Source organism: Trichoderma camerunense (genome assembly GCF_050948025.1).
Source record: "Trichoderma camerunense strain CBS 138272 chromosome Unknown V8C40scaffold_16, whole genome shotgun sequence".
NCBI classification, from domain to species: domain Eukaryota; kingdom Fungi; phylum Ascomycota; class Sordariomycetes; order Hypocreales; family Hypocreaceae; genus Trichoderma; species Trichoderma camerunense.
This window is the reverse complement of record NW_028145354.1, coordinates 493,021-515,897: the sequence shown is the minus strand read 5'-3', so window position 1 is coordinate 515,897 and position 22,877 is coordinate 493,021. Positions and strand designations below refer to the sequence as shown.

The 22,877-nt window shown below is 49.2% G+C and overlaps 8 protein-coding genes and 1 non-coding gene across 9 annotated transcripts; 3 read left to right on the top strand and 6 right to left on the bottom strand.

Moving 5' to 3' along the window:
• Positions 1-179: 179 nt before the first annotated feature.
• Positions 180-1,094, top strand: V8C40DRAFT_276671 (uncharacterized protein; the record flags this gene model as incomplete). The annotated part of the gene is made up of 2 exons (XM_083220874.1): positions 180-466; positions 521-1,094. The coding sequence occupies 2 exons, from the start codon at positions 180-182 to the stop codon at positions 1,092-1,094; spliced, it is 861 nt and encodes a 286-aa protein (XP_083070178.1).
• A 1,033-nt stretch (positions 1,095-2,127) lies between these two features.
• V8C40DRAFT_268715 (NADP-dependent oxidoreductase domain-containing protein) lies at positions 2,128-3,483 on the top strand (the record flags this gene model as incomplete). The annotated part of the gene is made up of 4 exons (XM_083219983.1): positions 2,128-2,351; positions 2,415-2,640; positions 2,713-3,402; positions 3,460-3,483. 4 exons carry the CDS (start codon positions 2,128-2,130, stop codon positions 3,481-3,483), a joined length of 1,164 nt encoding a protein of 387 aa, XP_083070177.1.
• Positions 3,484-3,876: 393 nt separating this feature from the next.
• Positions 3,877-5,537, top strand: V8C40DRAFT_252563 (Zn(II)2Cys6 transcription factor domain-containing protein). The gene is made up of 3 exons (XM_083217424.1): positions 3,877-4,116; positions 4,204-4,473; positions 4,532-5,537. The coding sequence occupies exons 1-3, from the start codon at positions 3,952-3,954 to the stop codon at positions 5,426-5,428; spliced, it is 1,332 nt and encodes a 443-aa protein (XP_083070176.1). The 5' UTR covers positions 3,877-3,951; the 3' UTR covers positions 5,429-5,537.
• Positions 5,538-5,586: 49 nt separating this feature from the next.
• V8C40DRAFT_t165 lies at positions 5,587-5,672 on the bottom strand. The gene has a single exon. It is a non-coding gene; the product is annotated as a tRNA-Arg (tRNA).
• A 552-nt stretch (positions 5,673-6,224) lies between these two features.
• V8C40DRAFT_70014 (voltage-dependent anion channel-domain-containing protein) lies at positions 6,225-7,711 on the bottom strand. Its single transcript, XM_083223322.1, has one exon. The coding sequence runs from the start codon at positions 7,598-7,600 to the stop codon at positions 6,236-6,238; it is 1,365 nt and encodes a 454-aa protein (XP_083070175.1). The 5' UTR covers positions 7,601-7,711; the 3' UTR covers positions 6,225-6,235.
• A 1,854-nt stretch (positions 7,712-9,565) lies between these two features.
• Positions 9,566-12,050, bottom strand: V8C40DRAFT_252560 (major facilitator superfamily domain-containing protein). Its single transcript, XM_083217423.1, has one exon. It carries the CDS (start codon positions 11,498-11,500, stop codon positions 9,917-9,919), a length of 1,584 nt encoding a protein of 527 aa, XP_083070174.1. The 5' UTR covers positions 11,501-12,050; the 3' UTR covers positions 9,566-9,916.
• Positions 12,051-12,126: 76 nt separating this feature from the next.
• Positions 12,127-14,191, bottom strand: V8C40DRAFT_252558 (POT family-domain-containing protein). The gene is made up of 2 exons (XM_083217422.1): positions 13,654-14,191; positions 12,127-13,589 (listed from the first exon to the last, which is right to left on the bottom strand). Exons 1-2 carry the CDS (start codon positions 14,046-14,048, stop codon positions 12,197-12,199), a joined length of 1,788 nt encoding a protein of 595 aa, XP_083070173.1. The 5' UTR covers positions 14,049-14,191; the 3' UTR covers positions 12,127-12,196.
• A 3,509-nt stretch (positions 14,192-17,700) lies between these two features.
• Positions 17,701-20,021, bottom strand: V8C40DRAFT_252552 (cytochrome P450). Its single transcript, XM_083217421.1, has 4 exons — positions 19,641-20,021; positions 19,546-19,581; positions 19,010-19,494; positions 17,701-18,951 (listed from the first exon to the last, which is right to left on the bottom strand). Exons 1-4 carry the CDS (start codon positions 19,945-19,947, stop codon positions 18,181-18,183), a joined length of 1,599 nt encoding a protein of 532 aa, XP_083070172.1. The 5' UTR covers positions 19,948-20,021; the 3' UTR covers positions 17,701-18,180.
• Positions 20,022-20,577: 556 nt separating this feature from the next.
• V8C40DRAFT_252550 (major facilitator superfamily domain-containing protein) lies at positions 20,578-22,843 on the bottom strand. The gene has a single exon (XM_083217420.1). The coding sequence runs from the start codon at positions 22,301-22,303 to the stop codon at positions 20,750-20,752; it is 1,554 nt and encodes a 517-aa protein (XP_083070171.1). The 5' UTR covers positions 22,304-22,843; the 3' UTR covers positions 20,578-20,749.
• Between the last annotated feature and the right edge of the window lie 34 nt (positions 22,844-22,877).

The window sequence follows — 22,877 nt, the reverse complement described above, 5'->3', positions numbered from 1 at the left end:
ATCACGATGAAGGAGTAAGTAGATTGCAGGATGTGGCTATTCGGTGATTCCCTCTACCAAGTTGTGGTAATATGGGTTCCAAATTTTGAGTCTCATACAGTTCGAAATATGTATTTAAAGCTCAAAGTCTTCTCCTGATTTTCGAAATGGTCAAAGACATCCACATCATTTCGTTGACAATGGTACCACACACATTCCTCATTACAGGTGCCTCCTCTGGCATCGGCCTACAGATTGTATATGCTGCTCTTGAAGCTGGCCATAGAGTATTGGCCGCCACTCGAAATCCTCAATCAGCTGCTGCTAAATACCCAACTGTTGAACAGCAGGGTGGCAAATGGGTTGAGATAGATGTCGATAAACGAGAGGCGGAGGCTGTTGTAGAGGGGCTCGTTGAGGAGAATGACGTCGATATCCTGGTCTGCAATGCGGGATATGCCATGCTAGGCTCTCTTGAAGAGATGAGGTGAGAAAATTTGCACAGGCTTTGGTACTGGCTCAATTAACCATGTTCTGATAGCGTCGAGGAGTTTGAAGCTCAAATCCAAACAAACACTATTGGCGCCGTGCGCTGCATCAAAGGAGCCCTACCTCACTTCAGAAGAAAGGCAGCAGGTACCATTGTGAATGTTAGCAGTTTGGCTGGTTTCTATGGTGCTCCCGCAACAACTGCCTATTCGGCTTCCAAATTCGCTTTGAGCGGCTTCTCGGAAGCTCTAGCAACTGAGATAGGTGTATTCGGTATCAAAGTTGTGCTTGTCGAACCAGGTTCCTTCCGGACGAATTTGGTCACCAACCTCATAGTCCCTGCACGCAGAATCAGCGATTATGACGATACTCCTGCAAGGGCTCTTGTAGAGTTTCAACACTCGTCAAATGGGAAGCAACCAGGAGATCCCGTCAAGGGTGGGAAGAGGATTGTGGATGTAGCAACTGACATGGCTGGAGAAGACTTGGCAAAGAGAGGAAAGGGAGAAGTCTTGCGAATTCTTCTTGGGTCAGACTGTTTTGATACCGTGAAGCAGAAGCTGACGAAGATGGGAGAACAGCTGACTGCTATAGAAGATATTGCGAGGAGTACGGACTTTGCCTAGGTCATGTACAAAGGGGTACCGTTTACATGAGGCTGAATCCACATATTCAACTTAGTATCTCAAAATATGCGCGACAACTCAAGGGCTTCTAGATGCAATATTTTTCTTCCCACCTTCCAAATAATGCCACGAGTCCGATACGTGCGTTTCTTCAGCTCTTCTGTTGGGATACCAAGTCGAGATAATCGGCACAGCAGTTGAGCACGCGGTCACTCTTTCACGTATACTTCACGACTACACCAACATGATGCCGACAGATTACTATTTCTGTTAGTCAACTGACCATCCTGATTTGGAAATTCGGGTGTCATCAATGAATTCATCTTATGGTCTATTGGTTCAACAAGCGGACTTTGCAGTAAATCCGGCCAACAAGTGTCAATTTTCCCTATATCCGGAGCATGAAACATCGCGAACTTTCCATCGTTTGCTTCCTATATTGTACGATGGCGGGGCCGTGATATGCATATATTCTCATGCTCGGCTAGTAACTGATGTGATTGGCCACTCTTTATAAGAGGCGCTGGATCTCCTCAACAGCCTGACGATATATGCTCTCTCCGATACTCCATAATGTGATAGAAACAGTGGCCCTGGCCCATGCAGCAAGCCAATGCCGGCTCGATCTTGCCGAGGCGGTGTCAAGGCTAAGGAGGCATTTCTCACGCTAACATGCTTTTGTCTCGTATTCCCAATTCGGCACACGACGGTTGCTGCTAAAGTATGTAGCAATTGCAAGAACCGTACTGTGTTTATACTTGGCTTTACTGTGGTATTGCATATTAGGGATACGATCTGAAGTATACCAGATTAGGCAATGTGGAATGCTCTCGTATGTCCAAAAAGACATACGATGTTTGGGGGGAGACTATAGCTAAAGAATAGATATAAGTGAAGGCGTGCCCATGGTGAATGCCAATGGTGAATGCCAAAAGCCTCTCGTAAAGTATCAAGCAACAAACAGACAGAATATCTCGAAGCATTCAATACAAGTTCTCTATCACAACACATTCGAAATTTAACAGTCGTCACCATGGGAAAGGCAAACAATCTACCCGGCGCTGCGCCCGCGCCCAAGAGCTTGCTTGCCTACCATCGCCAGCTAGCTCCTTCAGCTGCTGTCAAAGTGAGTCCTCTCTGCCTAGGAGGCATGGGATTTGGAACAGCTTGGGAAGGCAGCATGGGCAGTTGTGACAAGAAGACGTCCTTTGAATTGATGGACTATTTCTACAGCCAGGGAGGCACCTTTATCGATACGTGCGTTGCTGCCCAATTAACCGAAATATCAGCAGATACAGTACTAATCTTCAGTCGTCTCAGTGCGGGCAATTACCAGAACGGAGAATCCGAAGAGATCATTGGCGAGTGGATGGCAACCCGAGGCAATCGAGAAGAGATGATCGTGGCCACGAAGTACACATCCGCTTGGCGCTTGGCTGAAGAAGATACAAAGATCCAGTCAAACTTCGGTGGAAATAACAAAAAGTCTTTGGCGGTATCCATCGAGACTAGTCTCAAGAGACTGCAGACATCGTATATTGATCTGGTTAGTGTCCATTTTTTCTAGCACGCGTATCCTTCGTTCATGGATAGGAGAGCTAATGTCAACGCCCAACAGTACTATGTTCATACATGGGACTTCACTACAAGCATCCCAGAGTTGATGCACTCCCTACACAACCTCGTTGTTGCCGGCAAAGTTCTCTATCTCGGGATCTCCAACACCCCAGCATGGGTCGTCGCAAAAGCCAACGAATACGCCCGCCAAAAGGGATTAACTCAATTCTCTGTCTACCAGGGCCATTGGAGTGCGGCTGAGCGAGACATCGAGCGTGATGTTGTCCCCATGTGCCTTGATGAAGGCATTGCCCTAGCTCCCTACGGCGTCTTGGGCATGGGTTACTTCCGCACTTCAGCCCAGCGTGCGGCTGAGAAGGAAGAGGAGAGAGATGGACGCAAGGTCCCTTTCGTCGACAAGCCCCAGAAGACTGCCATGGCTGATGCGATAGAGAAGATTGCTGTGGCTCGTGGTACAACTATCACCAGCATCGCTTTGGCCTGGGCTCGATTAAAGGCACCATACGTCTTCCCCATTGTGGGAGGTCGTAAGGTTGAACACCTCAAGTCCAACATTGAGGCGCTGGCAATTGATCTTACGGATGAAGAGAAGGAAGCAATTGAAAGTGCTGTGCCCTTCCACCCCGGATATCCTCAGGAAATATTGGGTGGTCCCAAGGGTGCTGTGTATCCGTCAGACTTATGGACCACCAAGAGAATGGGTCATTTTGACTGGGTATCGCCGCCACAGGTATGTCGATAAAAACTGAGGAAGACTTTAGACGATAAATACTAACAGCATTTATAGGCACCAAAGCCTCATCCTCTTTAAGGGTCTGGATAGCATGTACTGAGAGGACTTCGCTTTAGCCAATCAACAGTAGACCTCTGCCTACAGGCGAACTGTACACAGCAAAACACAACTAGATATAGGCCAAACTTACAATTGAATTCACCAACAGGTTATTAGTCGCCGAGTCTCTTCATCTTGCTGAGTTCATCCCACTAATCTAAAGTTGTTTCATAACTTGATGAATTGCAGCATCACAACGCCATCTTTGCCATACAAGCCTGTAGTTGTATGCAACTAAACGGATAGTACTAAAGCGCTAATACACTGTGTTAGTTACTTCTGCTGACAACTTTTTGCCGTATTGGGGTATTTGGGGTCAGCGAGGAGCGAGCGAGCGAGAGCCGCGGGAAGCATATTTAGAGAGATCTTGAAGACAAACTCTTGAAGTTCCTTTTCTTTTGCGCAACATCTATTATCAAAATCAATTCCATACAATTACTCATAGCAATGCCTCCGGACGGAAATTTCGGCGTTTTCGCAATCTCCAAGACGGGCGAGAGCCAAATACTTGCAGCTCCACGAGTGGATGACCTTGGCCGAGAACCACGGCAACGGAAGCGACATGCAAAGTCTCGCGCTGGATGCTTGTCATGCAAATCTTCTAGAGTCAAGGTACGACTAAAAATATGCCTATCTCAACTAATATTTCTACAATGACGGATTGGGAAGAAGATGGACATGCCGCTGATGAGTCTGCAGTGTGATGAGATTCGACCTGCCTGCGCGAGATGCGCTGCCAGGAATATACCTTGCCAATATGAGTTTAGCATCATGTCCATGTTGCCAAAATACTCACGGCAGCAACTCCATCATCAGAGATTCGGGGTGGGCTCCATTCCCAAGTCACTCGGACTCGGTCTCGATTTACCCAGCCTACGGCTCATGCATCACTTTGATCACTACACAGCGCCAACCCTAGCTTTCGGCAGTATAGTATGGAGAGATGGAGTGCTTCCTGTGGCATTGAATGTCAGTTATTGAACTATGCCAACCCATCTTACGATACAGTAGTACTAATCCTGTCTAGAATGAAGTTGTCATGCATGCCGTCCTAATGATCTCGGCAGCTCACCAGCGAAGTCTTTCGCCCCACAACGCTGAACATAACAAGTCAATGTCATACCATCTGGATCTCACCCTTTCTGGGTTCAGAGACCTTTTATCGCAAGGCACAGATGGCTTCAATCATGATATCATTATCGCTTGTGCTATGCTTCTCGTGCACTATGCTTGGTCCATGCCGTTCTTTGCATATGAAGATGACAAGATCGACATGACCAGTGAGCCCGATAGACTGCTCAAGTTTGCAGCCGGTCTCAAAACGGTCATGAAGACCATGAAGGAAGACAAGAGGTACACAAACGGCATCTTCAAGGCTCCCATGTCCTATACCAGCATCGACCAGTTTCGGCAATTTGAAGAATCTCTGGCAGAGACCTTTGTCTTTGACGACATCTTTTTCAGCGCACGAACTATGCCTTTGACCAATTATGATGGATGCTGTATAGAAGGTCAAGACTTTAACGCTTGTGATCGACTGACGCCGCTTCTCAGAACCATGGATGCCGTATCCAAGGGCCGAGTTATTCACCATTTGATACCACAGATACAGGTGTATACTCTCTTCTGGCCCGCCAAAGCATCCAAAGACTTTGAAGAGGACGTGGCGGATAACAAGACTGAGGCTCTAGTCATCATGCTCTGCTTTTATGCCACTGCTTGGCGGCTTCTGTCAGAGGACGTTTGGTGGGCAAAGTCTCGCACAAAGGTCATGTGTGAGTCTATCTATCAATATTTGGATAATAATAAAGATCCAATATGGGAGGGAGATATCGAGAATATTCGCCGCTATTTTGGATTCGCACAGAATAGCGCTGGCAAGTGGGTAATCGGAAGTCCGGGATCTCGTTTTGCTGAGATATGAATAAATGAGAAACTTGGTTGTCGACAGCTTTAAACGGAAGAGGAATGTCTAGATTTCTTCAATTGGATAATATTAATTGAACATGCGTACTTCAACAGATCTCGCTCAAGCAGAATCCGCGAGGAACTAACCAGTCGGTAGAGGCAAAAAAATTAATGCGACCACGCCAGGAGTCGAACCTGGAATCTCTAGAGAAGGTGATTGTAACCGAAATCTAGCGCCTTAGCCATTAGGCCACGCGGCCAACTGAACATGTCTTGGTCAAAAGAAATTGAAGTCTATAGAGTGTTGCAATAATGAATGATCATCCCGCCACCATGCGATACAGAAGCAGCTGAGATGCTATGATGGAGGTAATTACTTGTCGCTCTAGCAGTTTATCTGCACTCTGTCAGAGGTGGTATTATTGTGCTTCGGTTCAGCTCTCGGGTTGGTACAAAAAAGAGGCCGGAGATAAAACCGTCCCAGATTGCCCAATCCGGTATTGACGAGTACATGAAGCTGTATTAGATGATGTGGTTCTGGCTTTGTTAAACTTCTTCTTTAGTTTCATGGCATAATGAGGCTTATTTACGGAGTGCTTCATTGTCATTTAAAAAGAGCTCATTATGTTTCTATTCTACACTCAGCTTCAGACGCACATCGTACATACAATACATACACCATCAACACCAGCAGATTCTAAAATTACAAGTATAAATATGCCCAAACATCACCAAAAGAAGAAGTATACATCAAAAAAAATTATTTCCTTGTCTATTTCAGTTGTCATCCTTGACTCATAGATTCATGTCAAGTAGACGTTTCTCAATGGTCCTCTACATTCTCATCTCTCCCCGGATACATGATATCTTGAACAACAACTGCTCGGGCGTGGTTGTACAAGACAAAGCAGAATATGGCGAGCATGCAGACGCTCATTCCCGTGGTGACCCACTGGAAGCTGGAGCTTATCAGCTCTTTGGCGATAGAGATTGTCGCCAGCGTAAAGCCTGTGTTGGGAAACACCATAGCCCACCAGCCGAGGTGAAAGTATTTGGGGGGCGACGAAATAACAGCAACGACAGCAATGCCAAACCACCAAAAGCTAAGGGCCCAGAGAGAGATCGCTACTAGAACGGCCACTACCTTGATTACACTCTTGTCAATGGCCAGTTCCTCAACGCTGTCGGGGACACCATTCGCCATGCCGATTAAGGCCAAGGCAGTGAAAGATGGTGGACCAACGCACATGAAGAGACCAGGTCGGTGCTCTCGGTTTGGAAGACCAGATTGAACCAACCGTCCAATCATATGGGCGTACATCAAAATGGCCACTGACATTCCGAGGCCTTGGCACGTAAGTCCAGCAACTAGGATTGGCATGGCTGCGATTTCAGGCTGCGTTGCCGCAATGACGGATGCAATCGTTCCCGAGAGCATGATGGGAAAGATTGGTAAGATCAAGGTCGGCATAAAATTCTGCAAGCTGAGGTGATGAGCCGCAAAGACGTAACTGTATTGGCCGATGGCCAGCACTGATGTCAAAGCGACATACACCCAAAAAGCAGCTTGTATGACCCATTCTAGTACGACGTGGTCGTCTGGTATGGCGTATCGTTGGGTACTTGTAATGATTGTGGCGATGGAGAGAAAAAAGGTTGGAAAGAAGAAGCCTTCCCTTGGGTGTGTAAGTGACCGAACCAGCTCACCCGTGTGTAGCAAGAAGCGAGCAGTCATGGTTATTGTGATGAGTGAGAATATGATGAGGTTTATGATGTAAACGACTAAACCCACAGTCTTTAGACCGGTAAACTGATTGGGTTGTGCGAAGATGAGCAAGGAGAGACCACCAGTGCTCATGGGGAAAGTATACCAAGCCCAGGTGAAGTGTTGAAGTCTCTGTCGAATAGGTAGTTTCGGCCGGTTCGGGTCATAGATGTCAATGGCTTGAGATGAGTGTTTTTTCTCGCTGGTAGTATGTTCCTCGTCGTCGGGGACGGGAGTGTTCGTTCGTGTGACATCGCCAGAGAAGGATCGTGTGTGATTACTGAAGCTGGATTCAAGTCGCCCACCCTCAACATCGTCGTTGTCAGAAGGAACGAATTGTCTTGAGACCTCCCGTCCGTTTGGTTCATATATCTCAGGAGTGGGCAAGCTATCCCAGGCTTGAGAGGGCGATAGATGAGCCATGCTGGGTAGCGTAGTGCAAGTATGAGGTCAGACAAAGGCCGAAAGGGTAGGACTCGCTAAAAAGATGTCTAGAATCATAGAAACTTGTGTCTGCCCGGCCTCGAGTACGTCGAGGACCTTCATATCTAAGTACTCGAATCACCTCAGCCCGGCTCCGTTTGCTTTGGCCCAGGGACGAAATCCAAGCCCCCGGCGACTCCCTGATAGTGCCCCATAGACCATATGGCTGCGCACAAAAAGCTGACGCAACAAGCGTGTGGCCAAGAGGTCGCAATCAAGTTTATCCTCTACCAAGAATGTCTCATTTCGATAAGTTTGCTTGAGGTAACAAGCTACATCGGCTATTCCGCTGGAGCTCTGCCATGTATCAAGTATCGCGACCCATGTAAGTCGGGGCTTCGCAGACCCGGGCCTGGTGCCGGCACTTGCGCCGCCCTTAAAAGCCGATCCCACTAATCGGCAGTAGAGTAGGAGATGGTATGTTGGGTATCAATTCCATTAGCGAGACGGCCTGCTAGGAGACTTTCAGGGGTTGTGTGATCTGCAAGGCAGAACTGGTATCCGTACTCTGCATCGACAGCAAGTTGGATATCCGCAAACCCCTTTGCCACCCTGTCACGGACCGGGCAGGGATTTCTAACGTTGATAATGGACCAACAAAATGGTAAAACTGCACGTATCCGTACCCTATCATGGTTCTTCAGCGTGCTGAAGCCGGGGTCTGCTCCAATAAATTCCATCTGCGGTGAGGCCAATTGCTTTGACAGGTATGGTTCGATTCAATGTGGTCCCATTATTGGGCATCTGCGCCAAGACATGACATTTTACCCAATATCCATGAAGGATGCAAGTTAAAGCGCAGAGTCTATAGCCACCCTGGGTCTTGTAACGCAAACTCGTCGATCCATGGAGCAATCTAGTCATACGTGAAATATCCACATTATAGACTTGGCAGTTAAAAATTGCGACGCGTTTTAGAATAATTATGCTTGAGAGAAACTCCCGGAACGTGGCACTGGGGTAGTGGGGGTGAAATGGTGAGCCCTGGTATTGTAAGCGGAAGCCTGCAGATTCTCGGTCGGCCGAGGACACAAGCATCGGCAATGCCAAACAATGAACTGTTTGCAGCTCGTAAGAACAGCCATTCAGAGAGAAAAAATCTGTGTGCCCTATTTGCGTGTGTGTACTTGGCAGCCGTCTCTTGGCACTTGGCTAGCCGGGATCCCGGGAACTTCAACTGAACTGCGGAGCTGTAATAAAACTCGAGTCCGAGTCCACGGATAATCCGGGAATATACAAACAAAACAAGTATATACTTTCTCATGATTATATTTACTATCTTCGTGCAGACTATAGATCCAATGCCTGGGTAGCCGTTGAAACATGAAGCTGTAAGGGTGCAGCTGAGACAGGTTGCTCGTAAAAACGAGAAGATCCGAGCTGGCATTGTAAGTGCAGTCAAGGGTCTTGAGTCAAGGCTTCAATGTTTTCTTGGTGGCAGCTTTTATTCCCAGTTAGCGCGAGAGAGAATGAGACAGTCGACCAAACACTGCCTCTTTGCATTGCCCACTCAATTCGACAAGATATGATGAATGTGAGACCAGCAACGAATGCGCTTCTGTCCAGTCATTTTGTGTCTTCGGCATTTTTAGCACGGCAGTCAACAACCCTGCTGTAGAATCGATCTTGTATCTATTTACTACCTGATAAAGTTAACCAATGGCATAGTTGAAACACAGAGCGCCTTGCAGTCCAGCGACTCTGCCATTGTTTCACCCCAAAATAGACGATGGGCGTCTATAGATCTGACGCGGCTTGGGCTTGGCAACTCTAATTTCGATGTACGGATCTACACAGGCTATTTCGACTTAGTGCAGGCGTATAAAAGTCTTATCGCCAAGCGACTCTGCTCAGCCTCTGCGGAATTACGCATCACTATATCAGCGGAAAGGGGGTGGTTGATATGTGACGAGCATTTGTATCATTGCCCTTGTCCATGTGTGCAGTGGAGCAAATCTTGATAATGAACGTGGGAAATTAGGTAAAACGTTCAAGAGTTTGACTTTAGTTTCGATTCTTTTTTTTCTTCGATCTCATCCTCTCTGCCGACACCTCTTGCATACACTTGCCATATATAGAAGGCATCTTTGATGAGATAGAGAGATTTCTATTTTCGATGAGCATCGTAAGAAGTGTTTCTATCCTACACCAGGATCTCGACATATCTATCCGATACGTCTTCTACACTAATATTGTATCGTCGACATTAATAGCAACGCCAATCATAACTGTCATATCATCATATGTTTCAACTTCCTAAGTGCTCATCTCGTACTTGCTTCTCGCCCTCAGCTTCTCCCCATACGCCCTAAAGAACCAAGGAATCGGCGCCATCACCAATGTCACAAAGCCCAGAATGCTCGTAGCCCATCCCGCCCCAAGATTCTCGTACATTTGTAACGCAAAGAGCGGGAACACAGCAGACAGCAAGTAACGACTAAACATCATGGATCCTGACGCAGACGCCCCATATAGCGGACCATAAGCATCCAGCATGAAGAGATTAGCGCCCGCATAGACAAGAAGAGATGACAGCATAACAAGGCCTTGGAAAATGATTGGCACAATCCAGTGCACGTGGTAGTGCACTGTCCAGCCAACAATGAAGAGGCAGATTGGCAGCATAATGCTTCCAATCAGAGCCGACATGAGCCGATTCTCCGAGGGCAGTGGCTCATCGTCATCATGTTGAAGCTGCCACTCCGTCAAACGCTTTTGGTAAGAGAAAAGATCGATCAGAATCAGGGGCGCTGCTGCAAGAGCTGTGCCGCACATCAACCCCAAATACGACAACGGCTCACTCTCCGCCGACCATCCATAGTAGTGCCTGAATATCCACGGCACAGACACGACAAACGTATACAAAAGACCAAATAGGAAGCCGTTATACACGCTTACTAGTGTGACGATCGGTTCCGTAAATAACATGTGCAGAGGCCGCTGGATCAGAGTCGTGAAGAAGTATCTAAACGCTCGCCCCGGTGATGTTCTCTGAGATGCCGAGTCACGCAACCCCAGACGCGTAGCTCGTCGTTTGAGAATGACTTTCTTGTACGTCTCGCGAGTGAAGCACACAGGGATGTAAACCCCAACCGTAATGAAGATGGAGATCCACTGCGTCCATTGCCACGGCTTGACAAGCAAGACAAACCCTCCAATCAAGGGTCCAAAAGCAGCACCAAACGACGGCACTGCATAGTAGCCCCCCAGACTGACTCCCCGATACCGCGGCGGCGTAAAGTCGAGCAGCGTGGCCGGTGCATTGTTGATCAAGGGTGAAGCAAACACGCCAGCAAAGAAGCGGCAGGCCGTTAACCCGGCTATTGAGCGACTGAAACCGGATCCGAGCATGAACAACACAAAGACTGGGGTCGAGAGCATGAAGACTGATTTGCGGCCGTATGTCTCTGAAAGTGGTGCGCCGACCATGGGCCCAAAGGCAAGCCCCAGATTGTACAGCGAAAGAGGCAGGACAGCGACAATGCGGCTGCAGTGGAGGGACGAGGCGACGGCGTCTTGTGCGGGCGCATACATTGATCCAGCTACGGTTCCAATCATGGCCAGCATAGTGATGGCGATTGTGCTGAAGATGCGCAAAGCGGCAGAGAAATTGCGAGGGTTGTCTGGGTCATCGGGGCCAGTCCAGTCGTAGGCAGCGTTGATGGTAGGGGGTAAGACGATGTTGGGTTCTTCATACAGATCCTGCTCCTGACGCTGGCCCTGTTTCTCATTTTGTCGATAGCCATCCGCTAAATTTGGTGTATTATTGATGGGTACTTGCGATATCGTCTCGTCTCGTGGATCATGGGACGGCGGTGAGCGATAAATTGAGTCCTCCATATTGTAGGTCGATTGCCTTAAGCCGCCTCTTCTCAATCCGGGGCAACCGCTTTAAAGTCTCTCATCGGTTCCGTAACGATACTCTGGAATTCATATCCCATCCAACAAATGATTTTTCCTCTCTGATTTTGTCCCGCTCTTTCTTTGAGCGCATACCATATGAAGCTTCTCAACTGTCCAACACTCATGTACTCGATGACGAAGGGTAATACAGTAATGAGTTGGAAAAAAGAAAAGGTTCTTATAAATAGATAGAGGAAACGGGAGGGATCTGCATCCTTTTAGCAACAAGAATACATAAACAGGGTTCTTACCACGCCGATAATTCATCGGATCAAGTACCGAATTGCCGGCGCAAAATCGTCGAGTCTCCGCATCCGGCTTCGGCGCCCCAGAAAATTAACCCCGGAGTCTGACATTGAACTCTGCCTAAACCAGTCAAATCAGCCGTTATGCTCTTCCTTTCCACTTGCCGCAAATCCAAATCGCCGTTTACGTAAATAAACGCCAGTTTCCAAAGACGAAGCATATAAGTCATCGATGAGATAAGAGTATGGAGAGAGAAGAGGAATTTTTGAAATGATTCATTATATATATATTAGGTATCATATATTGCTACACTTATTTTTGGTATCATATCCCAGACCCTGCTAGAAAGCATCACACACATCTGTACGTCAAAAGAAAAAGAGAAATTTAAGGCTCCTCGTCGGCCTCCTTGCCCAGACCAGGTTGGTTCTGGCCAATGAACTCGGACTTCTTGAGCATGTTCCACTTGTCCTCGTCGGAGTCGAGGTGACGGAAGCAGAACCAGAAGGCAGCACCGCCAACGAAGGCAATGCAGGCGACAGCGGTGTAGTTCCAGACCAGCAGGGGGTCATCAGACAGAGGAGTGAAGGCCTCGCCAATAGCGGCGGAAATGGCGCTCATGAACAGGTTGACAGACATGACGAGAGACTTCATGTTCTCGGGGGCCTTGGAGTAAGCATACTCGTAGGAGGTGACGTTGGCGAAGATTTCGGCGAAACCAATCAGGATGTAAGGCAAGCACTGGGCCCAAACATTGATAGGAGCAGGAGGGCAGAGCTCCTCCTCACCGTCGACGATGATGGTGCCGTTGGCGTGATCACCGCAAGGGCTCATCTTGTAGATGTAGTGCTGCATGACGGCAGAGGCAACCATGGAGAGAGCGGCAATGAAGAAACCAGTGGTCATACGCTTGATGGGGGTGAAAGCAACGCCAATCTTGCGGAGACCGGGGTACAGGAGGTGGTCGATGAGGGGAATCATGATGACAATGGAGATGGGGTTGAGGTTCTGGATAATGTCGTTGGGGACACCGTGCAGCTCCATGGTACCAGCCTGGATGGTCAGGTTACCAGTCATCTGGTTGTAGGCCAGGAAGAAGACGGGCAGGAAGAGGAAGACCTTGCAGGCCATAAGACCACGGCGGACCTCATCAACCCAGGCATCGTCGTAGGTCATCCACTTGGGTCGATCAGAGATGGCGATGCGAGAGGGGCGAACAACATCCCAGTCGATCTTGAAGAAACCCTTTGACCTCTTGCGGGCATAGAAGAACATCTGCATGAACTTCTGGAGCAGAGAGCCGGTGGGAGGCTGCAGGCGGTAGTTCTTCTTCTGGCTCCACAGGACAACGGGGGCGAGGAGGAACATGCCGGTAGGGATGAGGAAAGCAACCCAGAAGCCGACGTACTTCTCGACGTAGACCATGGCAATCTGACCGGCAAGAGATCCGATGTTGATGGCAAAGTAGAAGTAGAGGAAGATACGGGTGTTGGTGACAGCAGGGTCGACGATGACCTTCTCGCCAGAGGCAAGGGTCTCGACGCGCATGCGTCTATCCTCGTTCTGGTCGGCAAGCAGGGGAGAGACGTTGGCCTTGAAGAAACCAGTGCCAACGCAAAGGCAGATGAGACCAATGATGAAGGCAGCAAAAGCGCTGTCCTTCTTCACGATAACACCAGGAGCGGCAGAGGCGACGAGAATGACGTGGGCAATGGTGGAGATACCAATGGCAAGGTGAAGAGTCCAGAAACGACCCATGCGAGCATCAGCAATCCAGGCACTGTTTGTAAAGTGTAAGTAACCCAACATTTGCACAGCAGAGCAGAGAGAAGTCAAAAGCTTACCCAACGAGAGGCATGATGTAGGCGAAGAACTGGTTGAACAAGCTGATACCCTGAGCAGCCTTGGGACCCATTCCCAGGGCACCGGGACGGCCATCAGGAGCAGAACCAGTGGTTGATCCCGGAGGAAGAGGGCGGTTCACAAAGTTTGTGTAGAGGACGGAAGATCCGTAGTAGGAGAAACGCTCGCAAAGCTCAACGAAAGCAATGGTGTACATGCTCCACTTGATCTTTCCAGAGACACGGCGCAGAGTGCGCAGCTCTTCCTCGGTAGGGAAGTCATCGTAGTCCTCGTCGCCTCGGACGTCGATAGCGTGAGGGGTCTTATCGTCAAAGCCAGCCGCGCGGTGGTCGGCCTCAGCAATGACATCAACGTCGAGGTTGGCGGCGTTGCTCATGGTGAAGGTAGGTTGAAGGGAACCTGGCGAGCTTCTAAGTGGCTCGAATTGACGACCCAGCAAATTAAGTGGGCAAGAGACGGATGGGCTTCGCAGCACAGGGAGAAGGAAAGAGAAGCCATTGAGTGTGAGGCCAAAGGGTTCACTTATATAGAAAACCCGAGTCAATGGGGGTTGAGACGATTAGCCGGCTGCGGAACAGGTACCCCAAACCATGCCATGTGCTGACCTGGCCTTGTTCGACCCCGTATCGTATCTTGCTCTCCTGGTGTGGAGGCGAAAACGAGGCTTGCGAGGTTAACCTTGTTGCTAGTGTTAGTTGCTCCTGTGCTACAGGCAACACGCCAAACACACCCAAACACCACATCAACGCCGGTCGATATGCTCTCGGGCCAAGACTAGCAGCCGCCGGAGGGCGATACCACTTCAGGCGTGGCCGGTGGCAACTAAACAAAAGATCCCGGACCAATGCCGGGGCCACCAGGCAAGAAAGGTCCAAGTGGAGGTGGCGAGACGCCAGATTGATAGTGAAGAGGTGTGGGATTTACACGAGCTAATGCGGAGCGCATGGCATGGCGAATTGCCCGGATTGATACTTGTCGATGGGGGCCACTGACCGCCAGCATCGCCATGCTTCCCTCTTCGCCAAGGATGCTTGCACCCTTACTGTTTTGTCTGTATCCCCCACAATGTAACGACGCCTGCAACCCAACGCTGTCCCCTCGGTTATTTTAGACTCACATGCCGTTGTTGGTTCCACGGCTGATCCTGATCGAGGCTGTGTGGCCTCGTCCTGTCCAAGGCCCCAGCTTAGATCTCTGCAATACGCAGGAACAAGCGAAGGCAAAGGCGATGCATCAATGCCGGCAAGGCTCTCGCTCATGCTCCCAAAACGACCCGGCGAGTTGGCGCCAGACTAGCTGCCTAGCACCAGTTCCAGGTTCGTCGAGAAAAGCAATGGATCTCCTTGGGGGAAGCACACGACAAGCCATGTGATGGCGGCGGGGCAGCGACAGATAGCCTGCTTGGCATCTAAGCGATGACACAGATATTGAGCCTGGCGAATAATCGCTATCTTATTTCTTGGCTGATGTCGCCGAGATCGATTACCTGCGAGTCTTCTAAAAAAAACAAGCATCGCAAGCGTTGTGACCCCCAGGATGGATTCGGACGCATGCGATCGCCATGTTTGCTGAGCCAACCCGTACTCGTATGGTTGCATGCTGCAGACTTTTTTTTTCCGTGTAACTCAAAACCTTAAGCTTGTTATGCTTTTTTTCTTCTCTCTTTTCGGCCGGGTCCGGCAATGGCAAAAACACCACGGGAAATTCGCCGTAAGCATGGCCAGGATGGGCCCCTAGGCTTCTCCGGGCATGGTGAGCGAACGGCTTTGGACTCAATCATGCACAGGCGCCACTCTGCAAAAGTCCCTTGTCCCCATCCTCAGGATGCCGCGGCCAATGGCATCGCCGGCATTCTCTTTAAGCTTGCTGGCTGACAGGGTCGACATGCGACGCTCCACAGATACCGGAGGGTCCCCCGTCGCTTTCTAATTTCAAGCGTAAAGCTCAAATACCAAGGTTACTTTTAAAAACGGTGCGTTGCTCCATAAGAACATTCCAACGACTAATGGCAATGGCACACCGAGCCTCGACGGAATTACTCGTAATGCGTATTAGTCGATGTATCAGCATTCCAGCTCCCCATTGGTCTCGACTCCGGGAGGGCTCCGAAGCACGCAATCAGCGGCAGAGTCGAAAAAGGCGGCCAAGAGTCATTCGGCCGGGAAAGGAGAAAGCAAAAAAAGACTTTGAATCAACCAACAATGCTGATGCTTTGCTAGTGCTGGCTGCGCTCTTTGTTCCTGGAACGCCTCAGCAGGAATTTGCCGTTGGTCTAAGCCCAAGAGCGGGTGGCGTGACGGAGTGCAGCCCGATAGGGGAACCAATGCTGGCAATCTCATCCATTGGCTTTTATGAGGGGGGCCAGGGCAACAGTGTGTGGTCAAAATAGCCGCTCCCAGCTGCGTGGCGGCCAGTCTAAGGATGCACGGTGGGAAGCCATGTCCATGTGGCTTTCGCAAAAGTCCGCTGCCAAGGGCATTTGGCGATACAAGGACTTGGTCTAAGAGCGCTACTGTGCTCATCGCGATCGACTCTTTGCAGCATCACCATCACCACTCGTGGCAGTGAGGAGAAGGGCAGACCGTCCCTTGTTGGACCTCTCCAATCCGATGGATGCAACCCTACCGACATCCCCGAGGCCCACCACCTAGTCATGACAAGTTTCTCGTTGCACATGTTTATCTCAAGAATCATACGGGGTTTTGTGGGGCGTTTGCCACTGAATTCAAAACTTCTCGTAATGGCACGCTTTGTGTCAATCTTGTGATGGAGATGAAGAGCAATCTGTTAGTCAAGATATTGGGGAATATCTGGGGAGAGACCGAGCTTCACCCAGTCTTTGGGATTTTGACGTCGAGTTGAGTTCAGAAATCTAGATTACCCCATACGGGGTAAAGCTCGTGTTTTGTTCAGCCAGTACCTGTCAGCATCAGTCATTGTGGTGATGCTACGGATACAAAGCAGCCGCCTTCTCGTCGCAAACTCCTTCTGACCTGCAGGATGGGGAAAAAGGCTATTTGGCTAGCGTACGGCGGCCAGAGACGGCTAACCATGGCATGTCGTTGGATTTGGGGTCTGAAAGGATTCTGAAGTTTGAGATCGAGACAAGGGGCCCTTTTTGGATACATTCAGCCGCACCCTCTACCTGAAAAGAGTCCATGTCATTTCGTTGTTACCTGACATTGTCAGCTGTTACAGCCTGGTGGGCGCATCATCGTCCTGCCTTATCAAGGCCGGCCAGTTGCTCATTGGTGCTAGCCGGATGCTTTATCACTTGGCAGAGCCTGCCTTGACTCCAGTCTCATACGAAGTCATTAGCCATCTTGATTCAGTACGAGTACGGATGACCCGTTTCAAGCACTTCGCATGTAACAGTTAATATCAGCCCGTTGACCACCACCTTTCCGAACCTGGCCACTACAGAAAAGTCGCGCCAAGGGCCTCAAGCGTCTAAGTGGGGGGAGGCTGACCAGACCTCAGCTGCTTCTGGCCAAGTCGCTCGGCCATTTGTTGTCCTCTAAGAACGCCACGAATGGAAAGCTTCGATAACATTTCTAGGCATGTCCGGGGTGCACGAAGAAGCGGGGATGGCGCATTTTGCTTGGTTGGAATACCCGTACAATGTTGGATGGCGGAAAGGCAACGCCGTCTTCTTCTCTGAGGCGTCCCCGAGCACGAAGCCAACGAAAAGTGGCGGTTCGCCGAACATTCGAACCTTTGCCCCATTGTCACCCTTTCCGATCTGACCAGTGAGAGGACCGAGGCGCGAGCACACCTTTTAACTCAGCTGAAAGTCTAACGGCGGTTGTTGAGAGAAAATTCTGCTCGTGGCTGGAGCCACCTTGTTAATTGTTGTCTCAGTCAACCAACGCCCGCGACAAGTCTTTGAAACCACTTCATGAGCTTGATAAAACCTCAAAACAACTACGCTTTGCCTTCTTCGATACCCATCTCCGTTAGCAATACGGTTGGCTCCACAGCTCACTTCTTGGCATTTGGAGGTGAGTCTTGGTAAAATGTGATGAATGCACGGCACCACTTCTTCACGACATTAGCGTCTTGGAATACCACATTAGCATAACGCGAAGAAGAGCATTAAATTTGGCTCGGAGATGTCATTTGATATGCGCAATGCGACCTTGAAACAGCCAACAGTTGCCAAAGGATTGACATTGCAAGCGATGCGTCTGGCAAATTTCCAGAATCCGAAACCAAGTGACGTTGACTTTATCAAGCAATGCAGCTACCACTGCCGAGTTGCCTTTTCTGAATCATCCACCAAATGAGGCAGCATGGGTGACATTCTGCACTCCTTTTCAGCTGCATCTTCGGCGGACTTTAGTACGAAAAGCCGACACCGTTCTCTGGGTGGTGTTTAATCCCGAGAGAAACCACAAGTCCGGTCATCGTCGGACTTGATCCGGCAACCTTTGCAGAAGCCCAATACCAGTACGGGGTAGTACTTCGGACTTCATAAAATATTCCATGTTGACCACATAATCCAGCCCCTAGAGACAGTCGTTCCCCGCCGTCTGTGGAGCGACAGACAAGAACCGGGCTTTGACTCCAGTCATCATTGACAGGAAGTATGACGGCTGTCCAATTTCCGGCGGTGTTGCCACCTCCACATCGAATCGCTCGAATAGGGCTGATACAACTTTATAGACAACCATTTCGGCCAAGTTCTTCCCCGGACAAGTCCTCGGTCCGCCGCCCCAGTTGAGACTGTATCGGTCCATGAGGCGAATGTCAAAGATCTCGCCACCAAGCCAGCGATCAGGGTTGTAGACATCTGGATCTGGTCCTATCACGACATTCGCATTTCGATGCAACGCCACGGGGTTGCACCCGACTGTCGTGCCTCCCGGGATGAAGTAGCCATGAATATGTGAGCCCATATCAGGGACGCGGCGAGGAAGAGACATGCTCAGGACCGGGTGGAGGCGCATAGCCTCTCTTATTGCTGCACGCGTATATTGCAGCTGGCTTGTACCTGCATATGACGAGGCATCTATGGTATCCTGGATCTCTTGCTTTACTCTCTTCTGCACGCCGTCATGTGTCCCAATCATGGTGAAAATTGATGTCAAAGTTGATGCCATTGTCTCATGTCCCGCTCCAAAATTGGTCACGGCCATTTTCCTGAGATAGTTCTCGGTGAAATCTGGTTTGTCTTTATGAAGCTGGATGAGATCCGCTAGCAGATCTGCTCGGTTATCTTTAGGGGCATTTGGTTTCAAGGTAGACTTGATTCTTCGAGAGATTCGCTTCCCCACATCCTAGTCGGCAAGTAAGTAAGAGTTTATTGAGAGTTGAGGCTCAGTGGTCACAACTCACAGGAAAGAAGGACCTGAAGTTGGGCGTAGCAACGTACTTCAGGTCCCAAACATCCCGAAATATCCACTCAAAGAGATTCGAACGCATTGTCAATTTGGTTAGAGTTGGGAAAAGACCCATGACGCTCTTCCTTCTCCAACCAAGGTAACTATGGGCGCTGGATCCCCAGTCTGTTCCCGCTTTGAGCAACCCTGGGGACCATGAGATGACTGAAGCTCCCAGACACTCTACAGAGATGATGTGCATCCACTCCTTCAGGTCTATCTCTGCACCATCGAGGGCATCCAGTCGAGCAATCGCCTGCTTGATAACATCGTCGACTGCTGCTTCGAACTTGGCCACATTGGCCGTTTGGTAGACTCGCCCAATCAATCGTCTTTGAAGGCGGTAGCGCTTCATGTCTCGTTCTGAAAGTAGATCCAAGCTATCGACGAAATGAGGTCGCAAGAAGCAATCGATATTGGGCGTATTCAAGCTTGTTGCCACTATAGCCACTTATTAGTACACCATGATCATCAGACCCCGGCCCGACATACAATAAAAGTCTGTCTTTTCGAATCCTTTTGTGCTACCTTTGAGAATTATCAGCCTCTATATGTCAAAGTATAGGTATCATCCATATACTACGTACTGTAAATTTTGTCAAAGGCTTCTAGGCTGTTAAACCACAGTTCATTAGGGCCAACCCGCACAACTTCGCCATATTTCTGGTGCAGAGTCCGGCCCAACTCAAACATACGTCCATTCCGAGCGTGATACGCATGCCATATGTTGGAAACGGCGGCAAGCCTCGGACCTGGGATTCGTGAAAGCGGGTGAAGAAACAGCCTATAAAACACAATGGTTGAGATGCTCAAGAGCAGCAAACCAATGCCGTAACGCAGAGCCCAAATGGAAGCCCATATCAACCCGGGCCCCATTTCCCACCCATAGCACATTCAGCTGGTTACAGAGCGAGACAATAGTCAATCGAGATGTCCCATAACCCGTTTGTCTGTTTTGTTTCTTTTGCAGAACTTATTTTTAGAGCCAAAGCTGTGGAAAGCTTCATCTTTAGGCCCGATTTTCTGCTGAGTAATCATTGTGGGCTAATTCGCCAATTGAATCTTTGCTGATCGCTGCAGGGTAGGTGTTGGCGCCATTCATCATCACAACAATTCACTGGAATGGAGAATCGAAAAAGAGAAAGGATATATTAATTTCAGGTGTAGGTAGTTGCTTGCAATGTTTACTTTGTGCTGGCTTGAAGCCAGCTGTGCTGTGATTGAACCTTGTTGTTCGAGCCTTTTTGCATACATATTTTGAGTTTGGTCTTGAACCTTCAACAAGCATACTTTGTGGTCTGAATCTTCGAGGCGTGACATGGAATGTGGGCATTGTTCAAGTGGTATTAGAGCTTTTCAGGAAAAATATGACGAATAGCATTGAATCCAGACCTACATGAATGTTGCAGTTAGCAAACAACTCCAGGAGCAGAGAATGATACCCATCGCAAATGGACTTTAGAGCAATCGTCGCCCATTACAACTAAATAACTACTTCACCACGATCACCGGAGTTGCAAAGAGTTGATGATCAATATGTATGATAATATTAAAAAGTATCTATGTAAATCGCTGCAATGCTATCTCATATGTGCATTTTTTGCATGCTTTTAATCTAAGTGAAATGGGTATCTCGACGAATAGCACTCGTTGAAGTTTTTCCCGGCGTCTTCCGTCATTTTATTTCATCACTCTATCACTGAGAAGCTTCTTCCTTCTTCTTCTGCTTGCGTTCTTCCTTTGCCTTCTTCTCAGCCCTCCAAGCAATGCCCTTTACCATGATGAGCATCAATGGCAAAGCGCAAGCACCGTAAATAAGACCAAGCATGGTAAACGTCCAGCCTACGCCAATGGCGTTTATCAAGGGAACAATAGCCGCACTGGCTCCAGCCCCAACCAGGCACCGAGTAAAGTTGTTTGCAGCGGTCGCAGTACCTGCCTTTCCAGGGTGAATGTCGACAAGCAAAGTGTTGGACGTGTTGTTGAAGCCAATCATGCCCATGCCCATCAGGCAGCTCAGGATGCAAGGGACAGAAACATGAACGACATAATTCATAGCCCACCCCCAGCCGATCAGGGAGAGACCACTAACACCAAGCAGCGGTAGTCCAATCTCTAGACGCACACGCTCAATGGGAAAGCCAGAAAGATCCTGCTGACGGCTGCGGTCTAGAGGGATGCCGAGCTTTTGGCAGTGTCGCTTATAGTTCCAGTTGATTCCAGGACCGACTATCATAGCAGCGAGAATCGAGCCAAAGGCCAGCGGCAAGTACATCAATCCCACCGTGATCTCGTCATATCCATAAGAGTTTTTAAAGAGAGTGGGCATTGCGGAGGCAATACAGTAAAACCCGGCAAAGATGAGACTGCTGGTACTAAGGAGTAATCCAGTCTCCTTCTCCAGCAGCATGAGCAGAGAACCCAAAACATTGGGAGGCTTGAATTTGAACGAGTTTTCTGCAGGAGGAGCTTTACGACCCTTGTTTCGATGTGATGTCAGGATCTGCCACCCGGATCTGTACAGAGGCGGTGGGTAGATTGAGCCGTCGCCGACAATGTGACGGCATGTCTCTGGCAAAAACATGAAAATGAGGACAACCGTCACTCCAGCCATTATGGTCAAGAACCAAAATATGGACCTCCAGCCAAGCGTCTGAGCCAGGGCACCTCCGATAATGGGACCAAGGGCTGGGGCGAGAACTACAGGCACAACAGTGAAGCCGACATATTGGCCTCGCTCAGCAGATGTAATGACATCGGCCACAACAGCCATACACAGCGCTACAGTGGTGCTTGAACCTGCTGACTGAAGACACCTGAGACCGAGAATAGCACCATAGCTGGGAGCGAGAGCAAGACCAATGTTGGCGCCAATGTATATCACGAAGCAGACGATGTATGCCGGTCGCCTTCCACCACTGTCTGCCAGAGACCCGAGAAACATGGGGGTAATGCCCTGAAAGATCATATAAGTCGTAATGGTGAGGTTTATCTGGGTGCTTGAAACATCAAGCTCATCCGAAAGCTGTGTCAACGCTGGCAAGTAGATCTGAGCTGATATAGGAGAGAAGAAGGCCGTCGAGGCGGCTCCAAGAGCCAACATTCGTTTCTGCCATGTCGTGAAGACGGAGTATGGAGGGGGAACTGTTTCCTCCACTGGCACTGGTTGTTTTTCTGGGTCGGCGATCTCAACTGAGAGTCGGTTCTTATCCGACTCTGAAGTGCTTGTCGTATCTTCTGGTGATCCCATGGCGCTTATACTGATGATGTTGATCTCATCTCCTGCGATGCTCTAAGAGTTGACAGTTGGGAGCTGGCAACTTATACTTGGTAAAGAAATCCAACGTCGGGGATAAGAACAGAGGAAGAAAAAAACGTGAATGCTTCTCCATTCTATCGGTCAGTATTCGGCAACTACGAGCCGTGAAGACGTCGCCGCGCTCGGTGCCGAGATCGGCAAAATCCAGTTGTTGGCCTGAATAGGCAGTATATCACGATGAAACGCTTTTCTACAGGTCATTTTGTGGTCCAAAACACGACAGGAGGTTCCGCGTATCGGACGGCGCCTTTACCATTGCCGAGAATAGATAATCGTGATGCCGATCGAGGAGGATGCAAGCCGTGTTTTAAACGGCTATATGCACTTCGTGATTTTGAAGCTATACCGTGATTCTAACAGCGGGCACTGCGCTGACCGGCTTCACAGTTCCGTTATTTGTGTCACATCATGTAAATGGAGTGTTCTTATGAATCATATGAGGGCTTTGTCTTGTATTGACATATATATCTTTTCGTCTGAATTAATGTTGCCAAGTCGGCCTTTT